Source organism: Mustelus asterias, chromosome 7 (assembly GCF_964213995.1).
Source record: "Mustelus asterias chromosome 7, sMusAst1.hap1.1, whole genome shotgun sequence".
NCBI classification, from domain to species: Eukaryota; Metazoa; Chordata; class Chondrichthyes; order Carcharhiniformes; family Triakidae; genus Mustelus; species Mustelus asterias.
This window is the reverse complement of record NC_135807.1, coordinates 130,195,781-130,215,710: the sequence shown is the minus strand read 5'-3', so window position 1 is coordinate 130,215,710 and position 19,930 is coordinate 130,195,781. Positions and strand designations below refer to the sequence as shown.

Below are 19,930 nucleotides of genomic sequence, written 5' to 3'. Positions count from 1 at the left end.
AGCACCCGCAGTGATTTGCTTTTACCTATAAGTGCTTGATCAGTACTTTTTTTAAGAGGCCTGGTAAAAATTTATCCTGTTCCTGATTAGTACATTCCTTGATCCATATCTGGGAAAGATGAGTTGAAATTTTTGTTGTAAAGCCTGTGCTTCTTCCCCCATTAGCACCATTCGATTATTATTTTGCGAATTTAAATGATGCATGTTACGTTCTCCGTATCATGGCCAGAATCTTAAAGCCCTGCCACGGTGTGTCACCCACCGGCTGTTACAGTGGGCCATTTATATTGCCGTTTACCTCAGCGGGACCAGAATTTTTTTTTGTTCGTTCATGGGATGTGGGCGCCACTGGTTGGGCCACTATTTATTGCCCATCCCTGAGGGCAGTTGAGAGCCAACCACATTGCTGTGGGATCTGGAATCGTATGGAGGCCACACCAGATAAGGACAACAGATTTCCTCCCTTAAAGGACATTAGCGAACCAGATGGGTTTTGACGACGATGGTTCCATGGACATCATTAGACTTCTAATTCCAGATTTTTATTGAATTCAAATTTCACCATCTGCCGTGGTGGGATTCGAACCTGGGTTCCCAGAACATTAACCTGGGGCTCTGGATTACTAGTCCAGCGACAATACCACTACGCCGCTGCCCCCAATAATATCCTCCTGAGGCAGCGGGGCGGGGGGGGGGGGGGGGGGGAGGGGGGAGCGCGGCAGGGGTGGTGGAGGAATGGGGAGGGTGGAAAACCCTTTCCTATGTACTTCAGTGGGGAAATTGGTGAGCACGGCACGGGCATGCACCAACTACGGGAGGAATGTTCCTGTCCCACCCGCCGTGGGAACCATGATAGGCGGGACAGAAGATTTGACGGAACATCTAAAGGTCCATTGACCTCAGACCGGAATTTCCGGTCTTGGAGCTGGAAAATCCTGCCCTATATCTCTGTATCAACATGTCTGCTCTTTCTATTTGTATTGCAAGGAAGATATTTGCTCCACCCATTTGTCTTTTGCCCACACAACAGTTGCTACGCTCTGCAAATAATTCAGGTGGGAGGCTCGAGGAGATGATGAAACATAAATGGGCAGGATATAAATGTTATGCAAACATGACCGTGCAGAACGTTGCAGAATCCATTGCATTCTCTCTTTGCCCTTTCTACGTTTGTCTTTTCACCTACATTCTTCTTATAGCCTTGAGGGTCATCGAATCAAAGCTTAAGTTGTGGTTTTACCATGGGGGGACAGGGAGAGGATGTAGACCCAAAGTCCACCTCAGCGAGGATAGGAATCAAAGCCGAGCTGGAGGTGTTGTTCTGAACCACATGCCCATCAGTTGAGCTAGCCAGCCCCCGACAATTTCTTCTGTTTTTCTTTAAATAGGCAGCACAGGTAAGCAAAGGCAAGATGCTGGAAATCTGAAACGAGACCAGAAAACGCTGGAAAAAACTCAGCAGATCTGGCGGCAACTGTGGAGAGAGAAAGTTGAGTTAACGTTTTGGGTCGAGATGACTCGTGTTGCAGAGCAGATCAATGTATTTGATTCACAGCTCTGCCAATTTTCAGTAGTAAGATTAGCAGTACGACACATGCAGCACGATGGCACAGTGCTTAGCATTGCTGCCTCACAGCGCCAGAGACCCGGGTTCAATTCCAGCCTTGGGCCACTCTGTGTAGAATCTGTACGTTCTCCCTGTGTCTGCGTGGATTTCCTCCGGGTGCTCCGGTTTCCTCCCACAATCCAAAAGATGTGCAGGTTAGGTGGATTTGCCATGCTAAATTGCCTTTAGTGTCCAAATCTGTGCAAGTTAGGTGGATTGGCCATGCTCAGTTAACAAAGTTAAAGTAAAGTTTATTTATTAGTCACAAGTAGACTTACATTAACATTGCAATGAAGTTACTGTGAAATCCCCGAGTCGGCACACTCTGGTGTCTGTTCGGGTACACTGAGGGAGAATTTAGCGTGGCCAATGCACCTAACCAGCGCGTCTTTCGGACTATGGGAGGAAACCCAAGCAGACACGGGGAGAACGTGCAAGCCGCACACAGAGAGTGACCGGGAAATTGCCCCTTGGTGTCCAAAGATGTGCAGGTTACGTAGATTGGTCATGCTAAATCACCCCTTAAGATTTGCAGGTTAAGTGGATTGGCCATGCTAAATTGCCCCTTAGTGTCCAAAGATGTGCAGGTTAGAAGAATCATAGAAGCCCTACAGTGCAGAAGGAGGCCATTCGGCCCATCGAGTCTGCACCGACCACAATCCCACCCAGACCCTACCCCCATATCCCTACATATTTACCCACTAATCCCTCAAACCTACACATCTCAGGACCCTAAGGGGCAATTTTTAGCAAGACCAATCAACCTCACCCGCACATCTTTGGACTGTGGGAAGAAACCGGAGCACCCGGAGGAAACCCACGCAGACATGAGGAGAATGTGCAAACTCCACACAGACAGTGACCCAAGCCGGGAATCGAACCCAGGTCCCTGGAGCTGTGAAGCAGCAGTGCTAATCACTGTGCTACCGTGCCGCCCGGTGGATTGGCCATGCTAAATTGGCCAATGCTAAATTGGCCATGCTAAATTGCCCCTTAGTGTCCTCAGGTGTGTAGGTTAGATGGATTAGGTATGATAAATGTGTGGAGTTATGGGGATAGGGTGGGGGAAAGGGCCTAGGTAAGGTATTCTGTAAGGGAGAGTTGGTGCAGATTCAATGGGCCGAATGGTTTCCTTCTGCACTGTAAGGATTCTATGAGCCTAAAAACTTGAAAATCCCTCTTCTCACCTTTGACAGTCCCTCGGGAGAGAGGAAGACCTGCTTCTCCTCCAGTTCAATGGGTTCTGAGATGGCTGATAAGTCCAGTGCGTGATCTGCAGTCTCTGCCACATGCTTAGAGGTGCATGTGGGGCAAATTGTGCTTGGAGGTACTTCTTTCCCTATAGGATATGAATGTGGCACAAGGGAACCAGATTACTTTCTCGGTGAAAATATAAATGGCAGTGCTACGCACCATGAATTATAGTTCACTTGGAGCGTGAAGCATGAACAATTTATCTTGCCTTTCATTATCCAAATGATGAAACCCGAAGCCTTCAATCCTGCGCTACCAGCAAGAGGACGTGTTTTCAAACATGTCAAAAGTGCTGGGGTTATATTGCAGGATAATTAGAATACCGTCCCCAAGGCCCTGGTATTATCTTGTTTGTTATACCGAACAGGTCATTACAACTAATCTATGCAACACTGACCTAAATTTGAAGATGCCCAAAAGACTGGAATAAACTTTTCTTGGATTCTGGGGTAGTTTCCATGCAAAATGACTGATCTATACAGCTTCCAACTAATCAGACTCTCAAACTAGAAATCAGAGGGGGAATTTGAGCCTCTTGTCCAACGTGATGGAAAATGGGCAGCTGGAGAGTGGTGGCTGCAGTTAAAACAGAGTTGGGGACATGTTCCACAGGCTTCCCGTCCCAATGCAACCAACTGCAATCTTAATTCGCAGGCTACAAGGACACCTGGTAGAGTTCTTGGTTAGCACTGCTGCCTCACAGCGCCAGGGACCCAGGTTCAATTCCGGCCTCGGGTCACTGTCTGTGTGGAGGTTGCACGTTCTCCCCATGTTTTGCTCCGGTTTCCTCCCACAGTCCAAAGATCATAGAGTCATAGAATGCCTACAGTGGAGGAGGAGGCCATTCGGCCCATCGAGCCTGCACCAACAACAATCCCACCCAGGCCCTATCCCCATAACCCCACATACTTCCCCTGATGCTGAGGGGCAATTTAGTATGGCCAATCCACCTAACCTGCACATTTTTGGACTGTGGGAGGAAACCAGAGCACCCGGAGGTAATCCATGCAGATATGGGGAGACTGATCAAACTCCATACAGTGACCCAAGCCGGGAATCGAACCTGGGTCTCTGGCGCTGTAAGGCAGCAGTGCTAATCTCTGTGCCCCCGTGCCACTCTAAGTGAAGGTGTTAGAAAGGTGGAGAGGTTTGGCGGGGCATTTCCAGTGTATAGGGCCCAGGCAGCTGGAGAAATAGCTGTCAATGGTGGGGCGATGAGAATTGGAAATGTGCAGAAGCCCAGAATTGGAGGTGAGCAGAAGGTTGTGGGGCTGGAGGAGATTACAGAGGTAGAGAGGGGTGGGAGCGTGAAGGGAGTTGAATCATCATAGAATCATAGAATCCCTAGTGCAGAATGAGGCCATTCGGTCCATCGAAGCCTGCACTGGCAACAATCCCACCCAGACCATACCCCAGCAACCCCATGTATTTACCTTTCTAGTCCCTCTGACACTAAGGGGCAATTTAGCATGGCCAATCAACCTAACTTGCACGTCTTTGGACTGTGGGAGGAAACCGGAGCACCTGGAGGAAACCCACGCAGACACGGGGAGAACGTGCAGACTCCACACAGCCAGTCACCCAAGCCGGGAATCGAACCCGGGTCCCTGGCGCTGTGAGGCAGCAGTGCTAACCACTGTGCTACCGTGCTGGAATTTTAAAACCAAGGTGTTGCCAGATGGAAGCCACAAACTAAATACAAGGCAGGCCAATAGTCTATCTTCACCCATCTGCAAAAAAGAACATGTGTAGTGGCACACGAAAGCATCAAACAATTCTTAGAATGCCTGCAAGAATTTTCCTCCGCTCCCTTTTCCAGTTTCCACCAGTGATGATTCTTTGCATAAGGAATTCTCTTTGCTCAGATTGAGCTTTATCCATCCTGCCCTGCAGTGAATGCCAAATCTTGGTCAACATGCGACCTGTCTGTTGTATTCCAGAAAGTCAAAGTGAAATATTAAATAAAAAAATAATTCTCGATTAAACAATTTCTTCCGCACTTTCAAATATACATTCTTTTGACTGTTACATTGGAACCAGCTTCACACTTCATTCTTCTTCATTGAATCCCTGCAGTGCAGAAAGAGGCCATTCAGCCCATCCTGTCTGCACCGACCACAATTCCATCCAGGTCCTATCCCCATAACCCCAGCTAGACCCCCTGACACCAAAGGGTATTTTAGCATGGTAATCCGCCTAACCCGCACATCTTTGGACTGTGTGAGGAAACCGGAGCACCCACAGGAAACCCACGCAGACACAGGGAGAACGTGCAGACTTCACACAGACAGTCACCCAAGCTTGGAATCGAACCCGGGTCCCGGGTGCTGTGAGACAGCAGTGCTAACCGCTGTGCCACCCTGCCGCCCTGGGGTATTGATTTCTGTTCTTCGGTGGCCCTGCATGGTCTTCTCTGTGTGAGCATGTCTCAGACCCCTTTGCAGCTCTTGGCAGCATGGCCCATATCGCCTGCTTAATCCCATGCGTCAAATTATAAGACAAGTATACTGCTAAACATGTATCTCTGAAATATTAAGGCCAACTTTCTGGGTGGGATTTTCTGGGCGCACTCGCCCCAGAGCTGGAAAATCCCACCCGAGGCGAAAGGACCATGCATGGTCCATCCCCTCCCCCCACTACGATTCCCATGGCGGCGAGATTAGGAAAATTCCCCCAATAGTCCGAAACATGCATTTATTAGCTGAACAATGGAGATCGAACATAGATGCCGAGTGCATGCATTTTGATACTGAAAAGATGGAGTTGTCTTATTTACTGGCTCATCATATATGCCACAATCTAAAGTAAATGTAATTATAGGGAAGCTAGATAAATACTAAAGTCAAAGTTGGGACAGTGGGATGGAAGGATATTTCAAAGGGTTGAGGTGAAATAAGATGTGAAGAGGCTCGTGTGGAGCACAAACATCAGCATTGACCAGTCGGGCTGAATAGCCTGCTTCTGTGCCGTAAATTCTGTGCATTCAATTCTTATTCACTTAACAAACAATCCTTTGCAAGTATTTGCATGTCATGCTGCATCATGGTGGCTTGCTCATCAGAGGTGGCATGGTGGCTCAGTGTTGGCACTGCTGCCTCACAGCGGCAGAGACTCGGCCTCGGGTTGCCGCCTGTGTGGAGAGTAGATAGATTTCTGATCAATAAAGGAATTAAGGGTTATGGGGAGCGGGCGGGTAAGCGGAACTATCAGATCTGCCATGATCTTATTGAATGGCGGGGCAGGCTCGAGGGGCTAGATGGCCTACTCCTGCTCCTATTTCTTATGTTCTTATGTTTGCACATTCTCCCCATGTCTGCGTGGGTTTCCTCCGGGATCTCCGGTTTCCTCCCACAGTCCAAAGGTATGCAGGTTAAGTGGATTGGCCATGCTAAATGGATGTGCGGGTTAGGTGGATTCACCATGCTAAATTACCCCTTAGTGTCCCAAGATGTGCAGGTTGGGTGGATTGGCCATGCTAAATTGCTCCTTGGTGTCCCAAAATGTGCAGGTTAGGTGGATTGGCCATGCTAAATTACCCCTTATGTCCCAAGATGTGCAGGTTTGGAGGATTGGCCATGCTAAAATGCCCTTAAGTGTCAGGGTAACTAGCAGGGTAAATGCATTGAGTTACGGGGATAGGGCCTGGGTGGGATTGTTGTTGGTGCAGACTTGATGGGCCAAATGGCCTCCTTCTGCACTGTAGGGATTCTATGATTAAGAAAAGGAAAATGGATAGAATAATGAGTCTGTAAGCAGAAAGGGGATGACAGGCAGCTGTGTCTGTCTGCAGTCAACCCACCATCTAAGTAACGGCAGTTTGCCACACATAATACTTGTTAAATGTGGGTGTTTGTTCAGTGGTGGGTTTCGTGTCATTTTTTTTTATTTTGGATTCTCAGTTTTCCTGTCACGTTCTCTTCAAGTTATAATCCACGTTCTGCAACAACTGATGATAAAACCCAAAACACCATTTGTGACTGCCGTTTCCCTCACTTGCGTTCATGTTGGAATGCAGGTCACACTGGGAAGTCAATCCCAGACTGTGAAGAAGCGCCGAGTGTGAGTGCCTGGCACTGGGAGCCTCCGAATGCGGGGCGATGGGATCGGCAGCTGCTTCCCAGAGTCAGTAACAGCCTGCTCTTTGCAGCCAGCTTGCCTTTCCCCTCCTTCAACTCCTGTAAAAAAATGCAGCACAAATGTGTTGATTTGCACTTTAATGGTGCTTGCCTATAACATTGGAAATGGCAATCCATTCATTTAACACAGAGCTGGATTGGAATCGGCACCTTCCAAGCTGTGCCTTGTTGGTGGGGATTCATCATCGCAAAAATCTCAGGGCCGCAGAGTGCGGGTAATACTGATTTTTTTTACAGTTTCTAATAGAGATTTCTTGAAAAATGTCTTGTCCCTTTCACTTCTCCTTACCTCCGCACAGAATGATGACTCCTCCAACTCGCCAATGTCACAATTAACAGTTTCCTAAATAAAGAATGATGCATGTCATTTTTATGAATTGCATTCACCTGAGATATGATTTGTGTTTAAAAATCCATATGAAATGAGTGGGGGCAAAATCAGGGCTTTTGGGCTACTGTTTTGTGAATTAAACACATCTTCCATTAACTTGGCAGTCGGGGGGCTAGGAACCAAACAATCTTATCGGATGATTCAAATGTTCCAGTTCAAAAAATTCTGATCTAAAATTTATCTGATCTGGATCTTTCTGAGTTTTGGCAGTGCCAGGTTCAGCCGCTGTAAACTTCTGTCAACTTTTCCCTGTTTAGAAACCTGAGCACAAAATCGATGGCACAGAAACCCGGGTTTGATTCCTGGCTCGGGTCGCTGTCTGTGTGGAGTCTGCACCTTCTCCCCGTGTCTGCGTGGGTTTCCTCCGGGTGCTCTGGTTTCCTCCCACAGTTCAAAGATGTGCAGGTGGATTGGCCATGCTAAATTCTCCCCCAGTGTCTCAACAGGTTTTGGTTAGATGGATTAGCCGTGGTAAATGTGTGGGTTCATAGGGTGGGGGAAAAGGCCTGGGTAAGCTACTCTGTCAGAGAGTCGGAGCAGACCTGATGGGCCAAATGGCCTCCTTCTGCACTGTGGGGATTCTATGGCCGGAATTTTACCAGTACGCCCGCTCCGATTCTGGGATCGGGCGAGGCTCGGAGAACGGCATTCTCTGTTGGCCTCGGGTGAGATCGCATGAACCTTAGGTGGACGTGCTGGTAAAATTCCACCCTATGATTCTGTGAACGACAGGGAACATGACAGAGTGAATCACTGGCAGTCACGCCTGTTACAACACATCAGCTGGTAACTAAAAACCCAGGTTACATTTGCTTATAAAATGTTCACTTTATTTTACATCAACCAACAAGCATGATGGTCCAATTTAAAGAAAACAAGGTTTCCCTGGGATGTGGGCATTGTTGGCAAAGAACATAACATAAGAACTAGGAGCAGGAGTAGGCCATCTGGCCCCTCGAGCCTGCTCTGCTATTCAATAAGATCATGGACTCAGCTCCACTCACCCGCCCGTTCACCATAACCCTTAATTCCTTTAACTGTTCAAAAATTTATCTATCCTTGCCTTAAAAACATTTAATGAGGTAGCCTCAACTGCTTCACTGAGCAGGGAATTCCACAGATTCACAACCCTTTGTGTGAAGAAGTTCCTCCTTAACTCAGTCCTAAATCTGCTTCCTCTTATTTTGAGGCTATGCCCCCTAGTTCTAGTTTCACCCGCCAGCGGAAACAACTTCCCTGCTTCTATCTTATCTATTCCCTTCATAATCTTATATGTTTCTATAAGATCTCCCCTCATTCTTCTGAATTCCAATGCGTATAGCCTCAGTCTACTCAGTCTGTCCTCATAAGCCAACCCGCTCAACTCCAGAATCAACCGAGTGAATCTCCTCTGCACCCCGTCCAGTGCCAGTATATCCTTTCTCAAGTAAGGAGACCAAAACTGTACACAATACTTCAGGTGTGGCCTCACCAGCACCTTATACAGCTGCAACATAATCTCGCTGTTTTTAAACTCCATCCCTCTAGCAATGAAGGAAAAAATTCCATTTGCCGTCTTAATTACCTGCTGCACCTGCAAACCAACTCCTTGAGATTCCTGCACAAGGACACCCAGGTCCCTCTGCACAGCAGCATGCTGCAATTTTTTACCATTTAAATAATAGTCCATTTTGCTGTTATTCCTACCAAAATGGATGACCTCACATTTACCAACATTGTACTCCATCTGCCAGACCCTCGCCCACTCACTTAGACTATCTATATCCCTTTGCAGACTTTCAGAATCCTCTGCACACTTTGCTCTTCCACCCATCTTAGTGTCATCTGTGAATTTTGACACTCTACACTTGGTCCCCAACTCCAAATCGTAAACAATTGCAGTCCCAACACTGATCCCTGAGGCACACCACTAGTCACTGATCGCCAACAAGAAAAACACCCATTTACCCCCACTCTTTGCTTTCTGTTAGTTAACCAATCTATCCACGCTAATACATTACCCGTAACACTGTGCACCTTTATCTTATGGAGCAGTCTTTGGTGCAGTACCTTGTCAAACGCCTTCTGGAAATCCAGATACACCACATCCACAGGTTCCCCATTGTCCACCGTGCACATAATGTTCTCAAAGAATTCCACCAAATTAGTCAAACTAGTCAAATTAGTCAAAGCCACTGAACGAACACCTCAGAAGCCGGTGTTCCTTTGTATGTGCATTGGCCGTGCTAAATTCTCCCTCAGTGTACCTGAACAGGCACCAGAATGTGGCAGTTAGGGGATTTTCACAGTAACTTCATTGCAATGTTAATGTAAGCCTACTTGTGACACTAATAAATAAAATTAAAAAGAAACTTAAACTGATGCTCCAGTGCAGTTCGTAGAGAATGCGATACTGTCCGATGTGCTACCTTTCGAATGAGATGTTAAACTGAGGCCTGGTTTGCTCTCTCTCTCTCTTTCTCTCAGGTTGACATGAAAGATCCCATGATACCCATGAAAAAGAGCAAGGGAGTTATTCCTGGTGTCCTGGCCAATATTTATCCCTCAATCACACAAACATGTTATCTGATCGTTATCACATTGTCGTTTGTGGGAGATTGCTATGTACAAATTGGCTGCCGTGTTTGCAACATTACAACAGTGGCTATAGGACAAAAGTACTAACTTGGTTATATAGTGCTTTTGGGACATCCTGAGATTGCATAAGGTTCTATATAAATGTCAGTCTTCTTTTCTTTGTTTATGTGGGGGTGTCAATATCAATGCCTGGTGAAGCCCAACAGGTTTTCATAGAAATCATAGAATCATAGAAACCCTACAGTGCAGAAGAAGGCCATTCGGCCCATCGAGTCTGCACCGACCACAATCCCACCCAGGCCCTACCCCACATATTTTACCTGCTAATCCCTCTAACCTACACATCTCAGGACTCTAAGGGGCAATTTTTAACCTGGCCAATCAACCTAACCTGCACATCTTTGGACTGTGGGAGGAAACCGGAGCACCCGGAGGAAACCCACGCAGACACGAGGAGAATGTGCAAACTCCACACAGACAGTGACCCGAGCCGGGAATCGAACCCGGGACCCTGGAGCTGTGAAGCAGCAGTGCTAACCACTGTGCTACCGTGCCGCCCCGTTTTATTGAATGTTTTATTGAATGTAAATGGGCTGAGTAATTGGATTTATTCAATGCTTTTCACAGAATCACAGAATCACAGAACACTACAGTGCAGAAGATGTCTTTTGGCCCATTGAGTCTGTACCAATGCATGAAAGGCCCGACCTGCCCACCTAATCCCACTTGCCAGCACGTGGCCCATAGCCTTGAATGTTATGGCGTGCCAAGTACTCATCCAGGTACTTTTTAAAGGATGTGAGGCAACCCGCCTCCACCACCCTCCCAGGCAGCACATTCCAGACCGTCACCACCCTCTGGGTAAAAAAGCTTTTCCTCACATCCCCCCTAAACCTCCCACCCCTCACTTTTAACTTGTGTCCCCTCGTAACTGACCCTTCAAATCAGGGGAACAGCTGTTCCCTATCCACCCTGTCCATGCCCCTCATAATCTTGAACACCTCAAGTCTTCTCTGCTCCAGAGAAAACAACCCAAGCCTATCCAACCTCTCTTTATAACTTAAATGTTCCATCCCAGGCAACATCCTGGTGAATCTTCTTCCAGTGCGTTCACATCCTTCCTATAATGTGGTGACCAGAACTGCACACAGTACTCCAGCTGTGAGTTCACCAAAGTTCGAGACAACTCCATTATGACCTCTCTACCTTTGATTGGTAAATGTGGAAGGAGAAAGACGTGGAACTCTAAAAGTTCAGGATGCTTGTTAAAGACTTTCAGGCCCTTTCCATTGGGTTGGCTTGGCTGTAAGATGAGAAGCTTTGTCAATAGGGGCATGTGTCAGAGACAAGGTCGCAATGCGATGATATCAGTTCTCCGCCCTATGCTCAAATTCAACAATAAGAAGTCTCACAACACCAGGTTAAAGTCCAACAGGTTTATTTGGAAACACGAGCTTTCGGAGTGCTGCTCCTTCATCAGGTGACTCACTTGGTGTTGTGAGACTTCCTACTGTACCCACCCTAGTCCAACACTGGCATCTCCACATCAAATTCAACAAGGCAACCACCTGGGGATATATAAGAACATAAAAACATAAGAAATAGCAGCAGGAGTAGGCCATCGAGCCCCTCGAGCCTGCCCCACCATTCAATAAGATCATGGCTGATCTGATAGTGGTTTAGTTCCACTTACCTGCCCGGTCCCCATAACCCTTAATTCCCTTATTGATCAGAAATCTATCTACCTGTGACTTAAACATATTTAACGAGGTAGACTCCACTGCTTCAATGGGCAGAGAATTCCAGAGATTCACTACCCTCTGAGAGAAGACGTTCCTCCTCAACTCTGTCCTAAACTGACTCCCCCTTATTTTGAGGCTGTGTCCTCTAGTTCTTGTTTCCTTTCTAAGTGGAAAGAATCTCTCTGCCTTTACCCTGTCGAGCCCCTTCATTATCTTATATGTCTCTATAAGATCTCCCCTCAGCCTTCTAAACTCCAACGAGTACAGACCCAATCTACTCAATCTCTCCTCATAAGCTAATCCCCTCATCTCCGGTATCAACCTGGTGAACCTTCTCTGTACTCCCTCCAAGGCCAATACATCCTTCCGCAAATAAGGGGACCAAAATTGCACACAGTACTCCAGTTGCGGCCTCACCAGTACCTTGTACAATTGCAGCAAGACCTCCCTGCTTTTATACTCCATCCCCTTCGTGATAAAGGCCAACATTCCATTTGCCTTCTTGATTACCTGCTGCACCTGCAAACTGAGTTTTTGCGATTTATGCACAAGGACCCCCAGGTCCCCCTGCACAGTAGCATGTTGTAATTTTTCACCGTTTAAATAATAGTCCATTTTACTATTATTCCTTCCAAAGTGGATATGGTCAGTGAATGTACCTACGTATGATGCTGTTATTTCCTTGAGGCCGCTATGGTACCCTTTTAAGTCATTAAGCATGTATGGGTTGCACTATAGTCCTTAAGTATTGCCCTCACTTCATTGGTAAGTCAAATGCATACTTTGAAGTTCCATTCTCTCATCTGAGAATTCTAGGCTCAGATACTGATAATACTTCTACATCCTGATGCATCTGCATGTGCAAGTGTGCAAGAAGGTAAGCTTGCATAGTGATATGTTCCTGAGCTTCCAGTCGCAAACGTATGACACCTAGTTAAAAAGAAAAGCCCAGATGCGATTCTCGCCAGTAGGAGAGGGGCAGAGCCTAATCTCACCAGTGAAGCTGACTGCTCAGCTCTTGGGGCGCCATTGCGCAAGTGCCCCGATCTCCCAGTGTACTAGGAGATCTCCTGTCGCCCCCCCCCCCCCCCCCACCACACCCACCCGCCCCCACGGAACCCACTGTTGATTGCTCCCTGTGCTGGTCTCCCCCACCCCACCATGGACAGCAAGACCCACCGCCGATTGCTTCCTGTGCCAATGAACCAGGCAGAACGAGCCAGTACGAACATGCCCAAAAAGCACTACAGTGGATTGTAACCGTTCAAGAAGGGGGCTGAGCACTGACTTCCCAAGGGCAGTTAGGGATGGCCTTGTCTGTGGTGCCCACATCCTGTGAATGGATAAGAAAAAGTTAATTGATTCCTTATGATGCTAATCAACCTCAGTCAGCAAAATACAAAACAGCTCACACATGAACTATACAAATGGACGTCTCTGTCTCAAAGAGATTAGATTATACCAAGTACTCTATCATGGTTATAACCAAACAAATCAGGAAGTTAAATTATTTACATATAATTTAACAATGCAACACTGTAATTTGCCAACAAATGAGTTTTAAATGCTTAGCGCAGCTTAATTCAATTAAGATTAGTGGCTTTATCCTTCTTTTTGTGGTAATAAATTTGTTAGATTCCGATACTAAAAGAACTCACAAAGCATATTAATGGTTAATGAAGTACAATCGATGGGATGGGTCATTTGTAATGAAGAGGGGGTCTTGTGCAACATAACTAGAAGTATATTCAGAATCTGCCAAATCCATAGATAACGTGGCAACAGCGCAAAGAAATAAATGTCACAGATGTTTTATTATCAAAGACAATTTTAAAAAACTGCGTGCTCCCTTCTCGTACATTTAACAGCAGTGTGGAGTATTTCAATAATGTGATTTAACATAAGTATGTCTGCACATACCGAATAATCTTATCTTTATTACAAATTATTCTGCTGATTAAGATTGAGGTACTTTAGGTTTTAAGTTTATTTATTAGTGTCCAAGTAGGCTTATATTAACACTGCAATGAAGTTACTGTGAAATCCCCGAGTCGCCATACTCCGGCGCCTGTTCGGGAACACTGAGGGAGAATTTAGCATGGCCAATGCACCCTAACCAGCACATCTTTCAGATTGTGAGAGGAAACCAGAGCACCTGGAGAAAACCCCCACAGACACGGGGAGAATGTGCAGACTCCACACAGACAGTGACACAAGCTGGGAATCGAAACCGGATCCCTGGTGCTGTGAGACAGCAGTGCTAACCACTGTGCTACCATGATACAGGGCAGCAATGTGGCACAGTGGTTAGCACTGCCACTCCACAGCACCAAGGATCCAGGTTTGATTCCCGGTTTGGGTCACTGTGTGCAGTTAGCACGTTCTCCCCGTGTCTGCGTGGGTTTCCTCCAGGTACTCCGGTTTCCTCCCACAGTCCAAAAGACGTACTGGTTAGGTGCATTGGCCGTGTTAAATTCTCCCTCAGTGTACCCAAACAGGCGCCAGACTGCCGACTAGGAGATTTTCACAGTACCGTCATTGCAGTGTTAATGTAAGCCTACTTGTGACACTAATAAATGATAAAATAAGTAAAAATTAGGGGAAAGCGAAGATGACTTGAGGCAGTGTGGCAACTATTCTTTAACTCTGGGATTGTTCTCCGCATAGAGCAGAGAAGGTTATGTGGAAATATAATCTTATCATTCAGTGATAACTCATAACCTTAGAGACTCATCTCTGCTTCTATGGGTCTTTACATTGGGCAGTTTTGGGTTTGGGGCTGTATTGTTGCAACCCTGTCTCTGACCCACAATCCCTCTGAGTGTGGCTGCCTTCTGAGAACGCAGAGTTACTTCATTAGCCTGATCACCTCCTTGGGATATTGGTCAGGAAGGAAGATGGGAAGGAGCAAGGGGGAAAGTGACCGAGACATCTTGTCGCCTTGTCCAGAATGGTAGAATTAGATGGCCTGTGCTTCAGGAGAAGTCAGTTCAAAATTAATCTGTTGAAACGTATTTCAGTGAGTGAGTGACCATTCTATTGAGCAAACATCTCCATGGCGATATGGTGGAAGCGGTTTGTATTGACTCATCCAGAGGCAATTAGATAAATTTCTTTCAGAAACTACCATTTTGGGATACAACGAGTGGGATTTTCAAGCCATTCCCACCAGCGGAACTTTCCAGTTCTGCACGGAGGATGTGAACAACAGAAAACTCCGGTGACAGCAGCGGGACTGGAAAATCCCCCTGCCACGCCATTGCAAAACAGACCCTGGGGGGAATGTGGAAAATCCTGCTCAATATCTGAGCAATTGGAGACGTGACTTGAGGCAAAGATTCGAAACTTAGGAGGAGAAAGGGGACTTTGGAGCAGTGGTTCCCAAAGCTCGGAATCGCTGGGAGATTTCCTCGTGTCATGTCTGGCTCTGTTGTAGACTAATTGATGGGAATCGATTGCTCTGATTATATTGCTTGTATCATGTGACTACCAGGCTGCTAAGAGGCATATTAAGGCTGGGATTCCTGGATTAGCTGAGTTTCTGGATTAATGATAACACCACGAGGTCATCGCCTCCCCGTGTTTATTGTTTTACATAATTTAGAAGAAAATGTTAAATACTTACATATTTGTGGGGATGTCATCCTTTGCATTTTGGCATTCATGGATCCTGAGTTACCGAATGTCTTTTTTGTCCCCAGATACAATGCGGAAGACCTGATAACTACAAAGAATAGGATTGAGCATCACTTGTGAATGTCTGGATTTATCTTACCAACCGTTCAGTTCACCTTTTGTCAATTTTCCTTGACTGTTATATCAAGCTGTGAATTTTTTGATGTAAGCATTCGCTCATGTTCTTGCAAGTCATTACTAGAACAGACATCAAGCCCATTTCAATAGAAATCAAAGCACTGGGGAATTCAGAACGCATAGTGGGTGATGTTAATCTGTTTGCAAGCGACTGAAAAAATATACAGTGAGTTTTTCTCATAACAATTCGAGTGGACACTTTTATTTCGAATTCTGCTTCGAAAGATTTTTTCAAACTTTATAGAATGCTTACAGTGCAGAAGGAGGCAATTCGGCCCATCGAGTCTGCACCAACCACAATCCCACCCAGGCCCTATCCCCATAACCCCATGCATTTACCCTAGCCAGTCCCCCTGACAATAAGGGGCATTTAGCCATGGTCAATCCACCTAACTCGCACATCTTTGAACTGTGGGATGAAACCGGAGCGCCCGGAGGAAACCCACGCAGACACGGGGAGAATGTGCAAACTCCACACAGACAGTGACCCAAGCTGGGTATTGAGCACTGGCCCCTGGTGCTGTGAGGCAGTAGTGCTAACCGCTGTGCCACTGTGCCGCCCAAACTTTGGGCATCAGTTTAATTTGCCTTGCTCCATTCTCTGATAAGTTTCTGTTTCGTTCAGTTGAATACATAACTGATACCTTTGTGAGACGGAGTATCGTTGCAAATTAAATTACCTAAAATGAAATTGATTTCATATTTAAGCAGTAAGTATGAACATGAATATGACAGAAATGCCTGTAGGTATTTGGAGCATATGGTCGAAAGCAATAATTTATTTATTTCCTTGTGTTCCACGGCAAGGAATTGAAGGCAAGCTCTTTGATGGGGGTGACTGGATGATTAAACTGTGGGGCAGTGGTAGCCCTTCTATTCCTGAGTCATAGGTTGTGGGTTCAAGTCCCCACTCTGGAGACTGGAACATATAACCCATTCTGACACCGCAATGCAGTACTGTGGGAGTGCTGCATTGTCAGAGGTGCCATCTTTGGCATGGGACATTAAAGCACTAAGATGGAAGTAGAGGATCCCATAGCATTATTTGGGGTAGGGTTGTCTTCTGCCTCCTGACTAAGCATAGAATTCTTACAGTGCAGAAGGAGGCCACTCAGCCCACCGAGTCTGTGCCAACTCTCTGGCAGAGTATCTTACCCAGGCCCTCTCCCTTGCCCTATTCCTGGTAACCCCATACATTTACCATGGCTAATCGATCTAACCTACACATCTTGGGACACTAAGAGGCAATTTTACCATGGCCAACCCACCTAACCTGCACATCTTTGGACTGTGGGAGGAAACCGGAGCCCTCGGAGGAAACCAATGCAGACTCCACACAGACAGTGACCCGAAGCTGGAATTGAATCAAGGTTCCTAGCGCTGTGAAGCAGCCGTGCTAACAACTGTGCCACTGTGCTGCCTTAATAGATTCTTCCTTCACCAACATCACAAAAATCAGAGTATATAGTCATTATGCCATTGCAATTAGTGAGAGCTTGCTGTGTGCAATTTGGCTGCCATGTTTCGTACATAATAGGGACTTCAAATTGGCAATGCCACATTAGCTGTAGGGCACTTTAGGATGGCCTGAAGTTGTAAAAATGTGCTATATGAATGCAAACCCGTGTATTGCTCCCATATTCGGAGAAAGACAAATGAATGTGAAGTGTGATAAAATGCACTATGAACTTTGAGCTACTATGCACTTAATCTCTATTGAGACCACCCACAGTGGCACAGTGGTTAGCAGTGCTGCCTCACAGCACCAGGGATCCGGGTGCGATTCCCGGCTTGGGTCACTGTCTGTGTGGAATTTGCACGTTCTTCCCGTGTCTGCGTGGATTTCCTCCGGGTGCTCTGGCTTCCTTCCACAGTGCAAAAGAGGTGCTGGTTAGGTGCATTGACCATGCTAAATTCTCCCTTAGTGCACCAGAACAGGCGCCGGAGTGTGGCGACTCGGGGATTTTCACAGTAACTTCACTGCAGTGTTAATGTAAGCCTCACTTGTGACACCAATAAATAAACTTTAAAAAATACCTGGAGAAAAGCTAAGTAAGTTGTTGATGTGATTAATTTATGTAACCATTTAATTGACTTCAATGTATTCTTGGTAGATTCTGGTACAATAAATTTACGAAAGTGTGGGAATAGTTACAAGAAAATGACAAGAAACTCATGATATGATCATTAACATTTGTTCGTTCCCTGGTACAACTGAGGCATTCATAAATTATTTATTTATTGTGTTATAATATTTCTGTGATACCACCTTTGCATTTAAAATTTAACAGACAAACAAGTAGGTATCTGCTGGAAAAGAAATGGTATTTTAATGCTGCAATTATGGAACCTCTTCAGCCTGAAGGGCGAATTACCAGAAAATTAATCCTGTGTCATGAAGTTGGCCTACTTTACAAGCATTTTCCCAATAATTTATCTGGTAATTCACCACGTTTTTGCAATATTTAGATAGAGTTAATTTGCTGTTTTGAATAATTTGGAACCTGTTCTTAGCTGTTGTGAAAAAAAAATAGAAAGGCAGATTATTATCTAAGTGAAATGCATATTCAAAATGCATCTGGGCAGAGGGATCTGGGTGTCTTTGATCATGAATCACAGGAAGTCGGTATTCAGGAGCAACATGTCATAAAAAAGGCAAATGGAATGTTAGCACTTATTGCAAAAGAACTGGAGTGCCAGGGCAGCACGGCGGCACAGTGGTTAGCACTGCTGCCTCACAGCACCAGGAACCCGGGTTCAATTCCCAGCTTGGGTCACTGCCTGTGTGGAGTTTGCACATTCTCCCCGTGTCTGCGTGGGTTTCCTCCGGGTGCTCCGATTTCCTCCCACAGTCCAAAGATGTGCAGGTTAGGTGAATTGGCCATGCTAAATTCTCCCTCAATGTACCTGAACAGATGCCAGAATGTGGCGACTGGGGGATTTTCACAGTAACTTTTTTTCAATGTGCATGTAAACCAACTTGTGACTAATAAATAAACTTTAACTTTAAATAAAAGTGGAGAAGTGTTGTTGCAATTGTGTTGGTGAGACCACATCTGGAGTACTGTGTCCAGTTTTGGTCTCATTTGAGGAAGGATGTGGTGGCATTGGAGGCAGTTCAGAGGAGGTTCCCCAGATTGATTCCGGGGGATGAAAGGGTTGACGTATGAAGAGAGATGAAACAGTTTGTGTTTAATCCTTCTAAACTCGCTGGAGTTTATAAGGATGAGAGGCGATCTGATCGAGATGTATAAAATGCTAAAAGGGATTGATAGAGTAAATGTAGACCCGATATTTCCCCTTATGGAGCAACCTCGGACAAGAGGTCACAGGCATAGGGGTGAGAGGTGGTAGATCTAAAACTGAGATGAGGAGGAACTACTTCTCGCAGAGGGTGGTGAATTTGTGGAACTTGCTGCCCCATAGCGCGGTGGAGTCAGAATCGTTGAATGGTTTCAAGAAGGAAATGGATACATTTATCATTAATAAAGGGAAAGAGGGATATGTGGAACATGTGGATTTGAGACCAGGGAGCGATCAGATTGAATGGCGGAGTAGGCTCGAAGGACTGAATTGCCTACTTCTGCTCCTAATTCCTATGATATTGGGTTAACTGAGATCATGATAATCTTGTACACCCAGAGGTGTACTGTCTGACTCTGTGTGACCTCCGTTAAGGCCTGTGGCCTCCACAGCACCGGCGGGTGGTTTATTGCAAATTAACAGTCACACAGTTTCCATCTTTTTCTGTCCTTTGAAATCAGTGCACTCAATATTGCGGAGAGTAAAAGCAAACTGCTGCAGATGCTGGAGATCTGAAATAAAGCCGCAAAGGTCTGGAAAAACTTGGCAGGACTGACAGCAGCTGTGAAGAGAGAAACGTTTCGAGCCTCTTCTTCAGAACTCCGTTCCACAGAGAATGCTCCCTTAATTCTTCAACTACTGCTGAATATGCGACTCTACTAATGACACAAAGGTCTCAAGAAAGCTTTGCCCACTGAAGCCCTGTTTGAGTCAGCAGACACGATGGGGTGGGAATCACTGGCAGCGCACCCCTAAAGACCAGAAATTCCCGGCTGAGCTCAAGGGACCATTGAATGGTCGCCAAATTTTCTGTCTCGCCCTCTACAATTCTCGTGGCGGGCGAGACGGGAGAATTTCGGCCGATAGAACTAAGGAGAGCTGGTAATTGTGTAGCACCTCATCATATTTCTCAGAAAGACTCACCTACAGTGAGTCATTTTTGCTATGCAGTAATACTCACCAAAGGACGCATGCATACGCAGCAAAATCCCACATTGGCAATGAAATGGAAAACCAGACAATGTCATGGGTCATAGAGTCATACAGCACAGAAAGAGGCCCTTTGGCCCATCGTGTCTGAGTCAGTTATCAAAGGACCAATCCATTC

The 19,930-nt window shown here is 46.1% G+C and overlaps 1 protein-coding gene across 1 annotated transcript in view; it reads left to right on the top strand.

Annotated features, from left to right (window-relative positions):
* ofcc1 (orofacial cleft 1 candidate 1) overlaps positions 1 to 18,421 on the top strand; it is a 219,054-nt gene extending 200,633 nt beyond the window's left edge. The window contains exon 16 of the mRNA XM_078216978.1: positions 15,408 to 18,421. Within this exon, the coding sequence (XP_078073104.1) occupies positions 15,408 to 15,462 (55 nt within the window). The 3' untranslated portion in view covers positions 15,463 to 18,421. The remainder of the gene's footprint in view (positions 1 to 15,407) is intronic.
* The last annotated feature ends 1,509 nt before the right edge of the window (positions 18,422 to 19,930 follow it).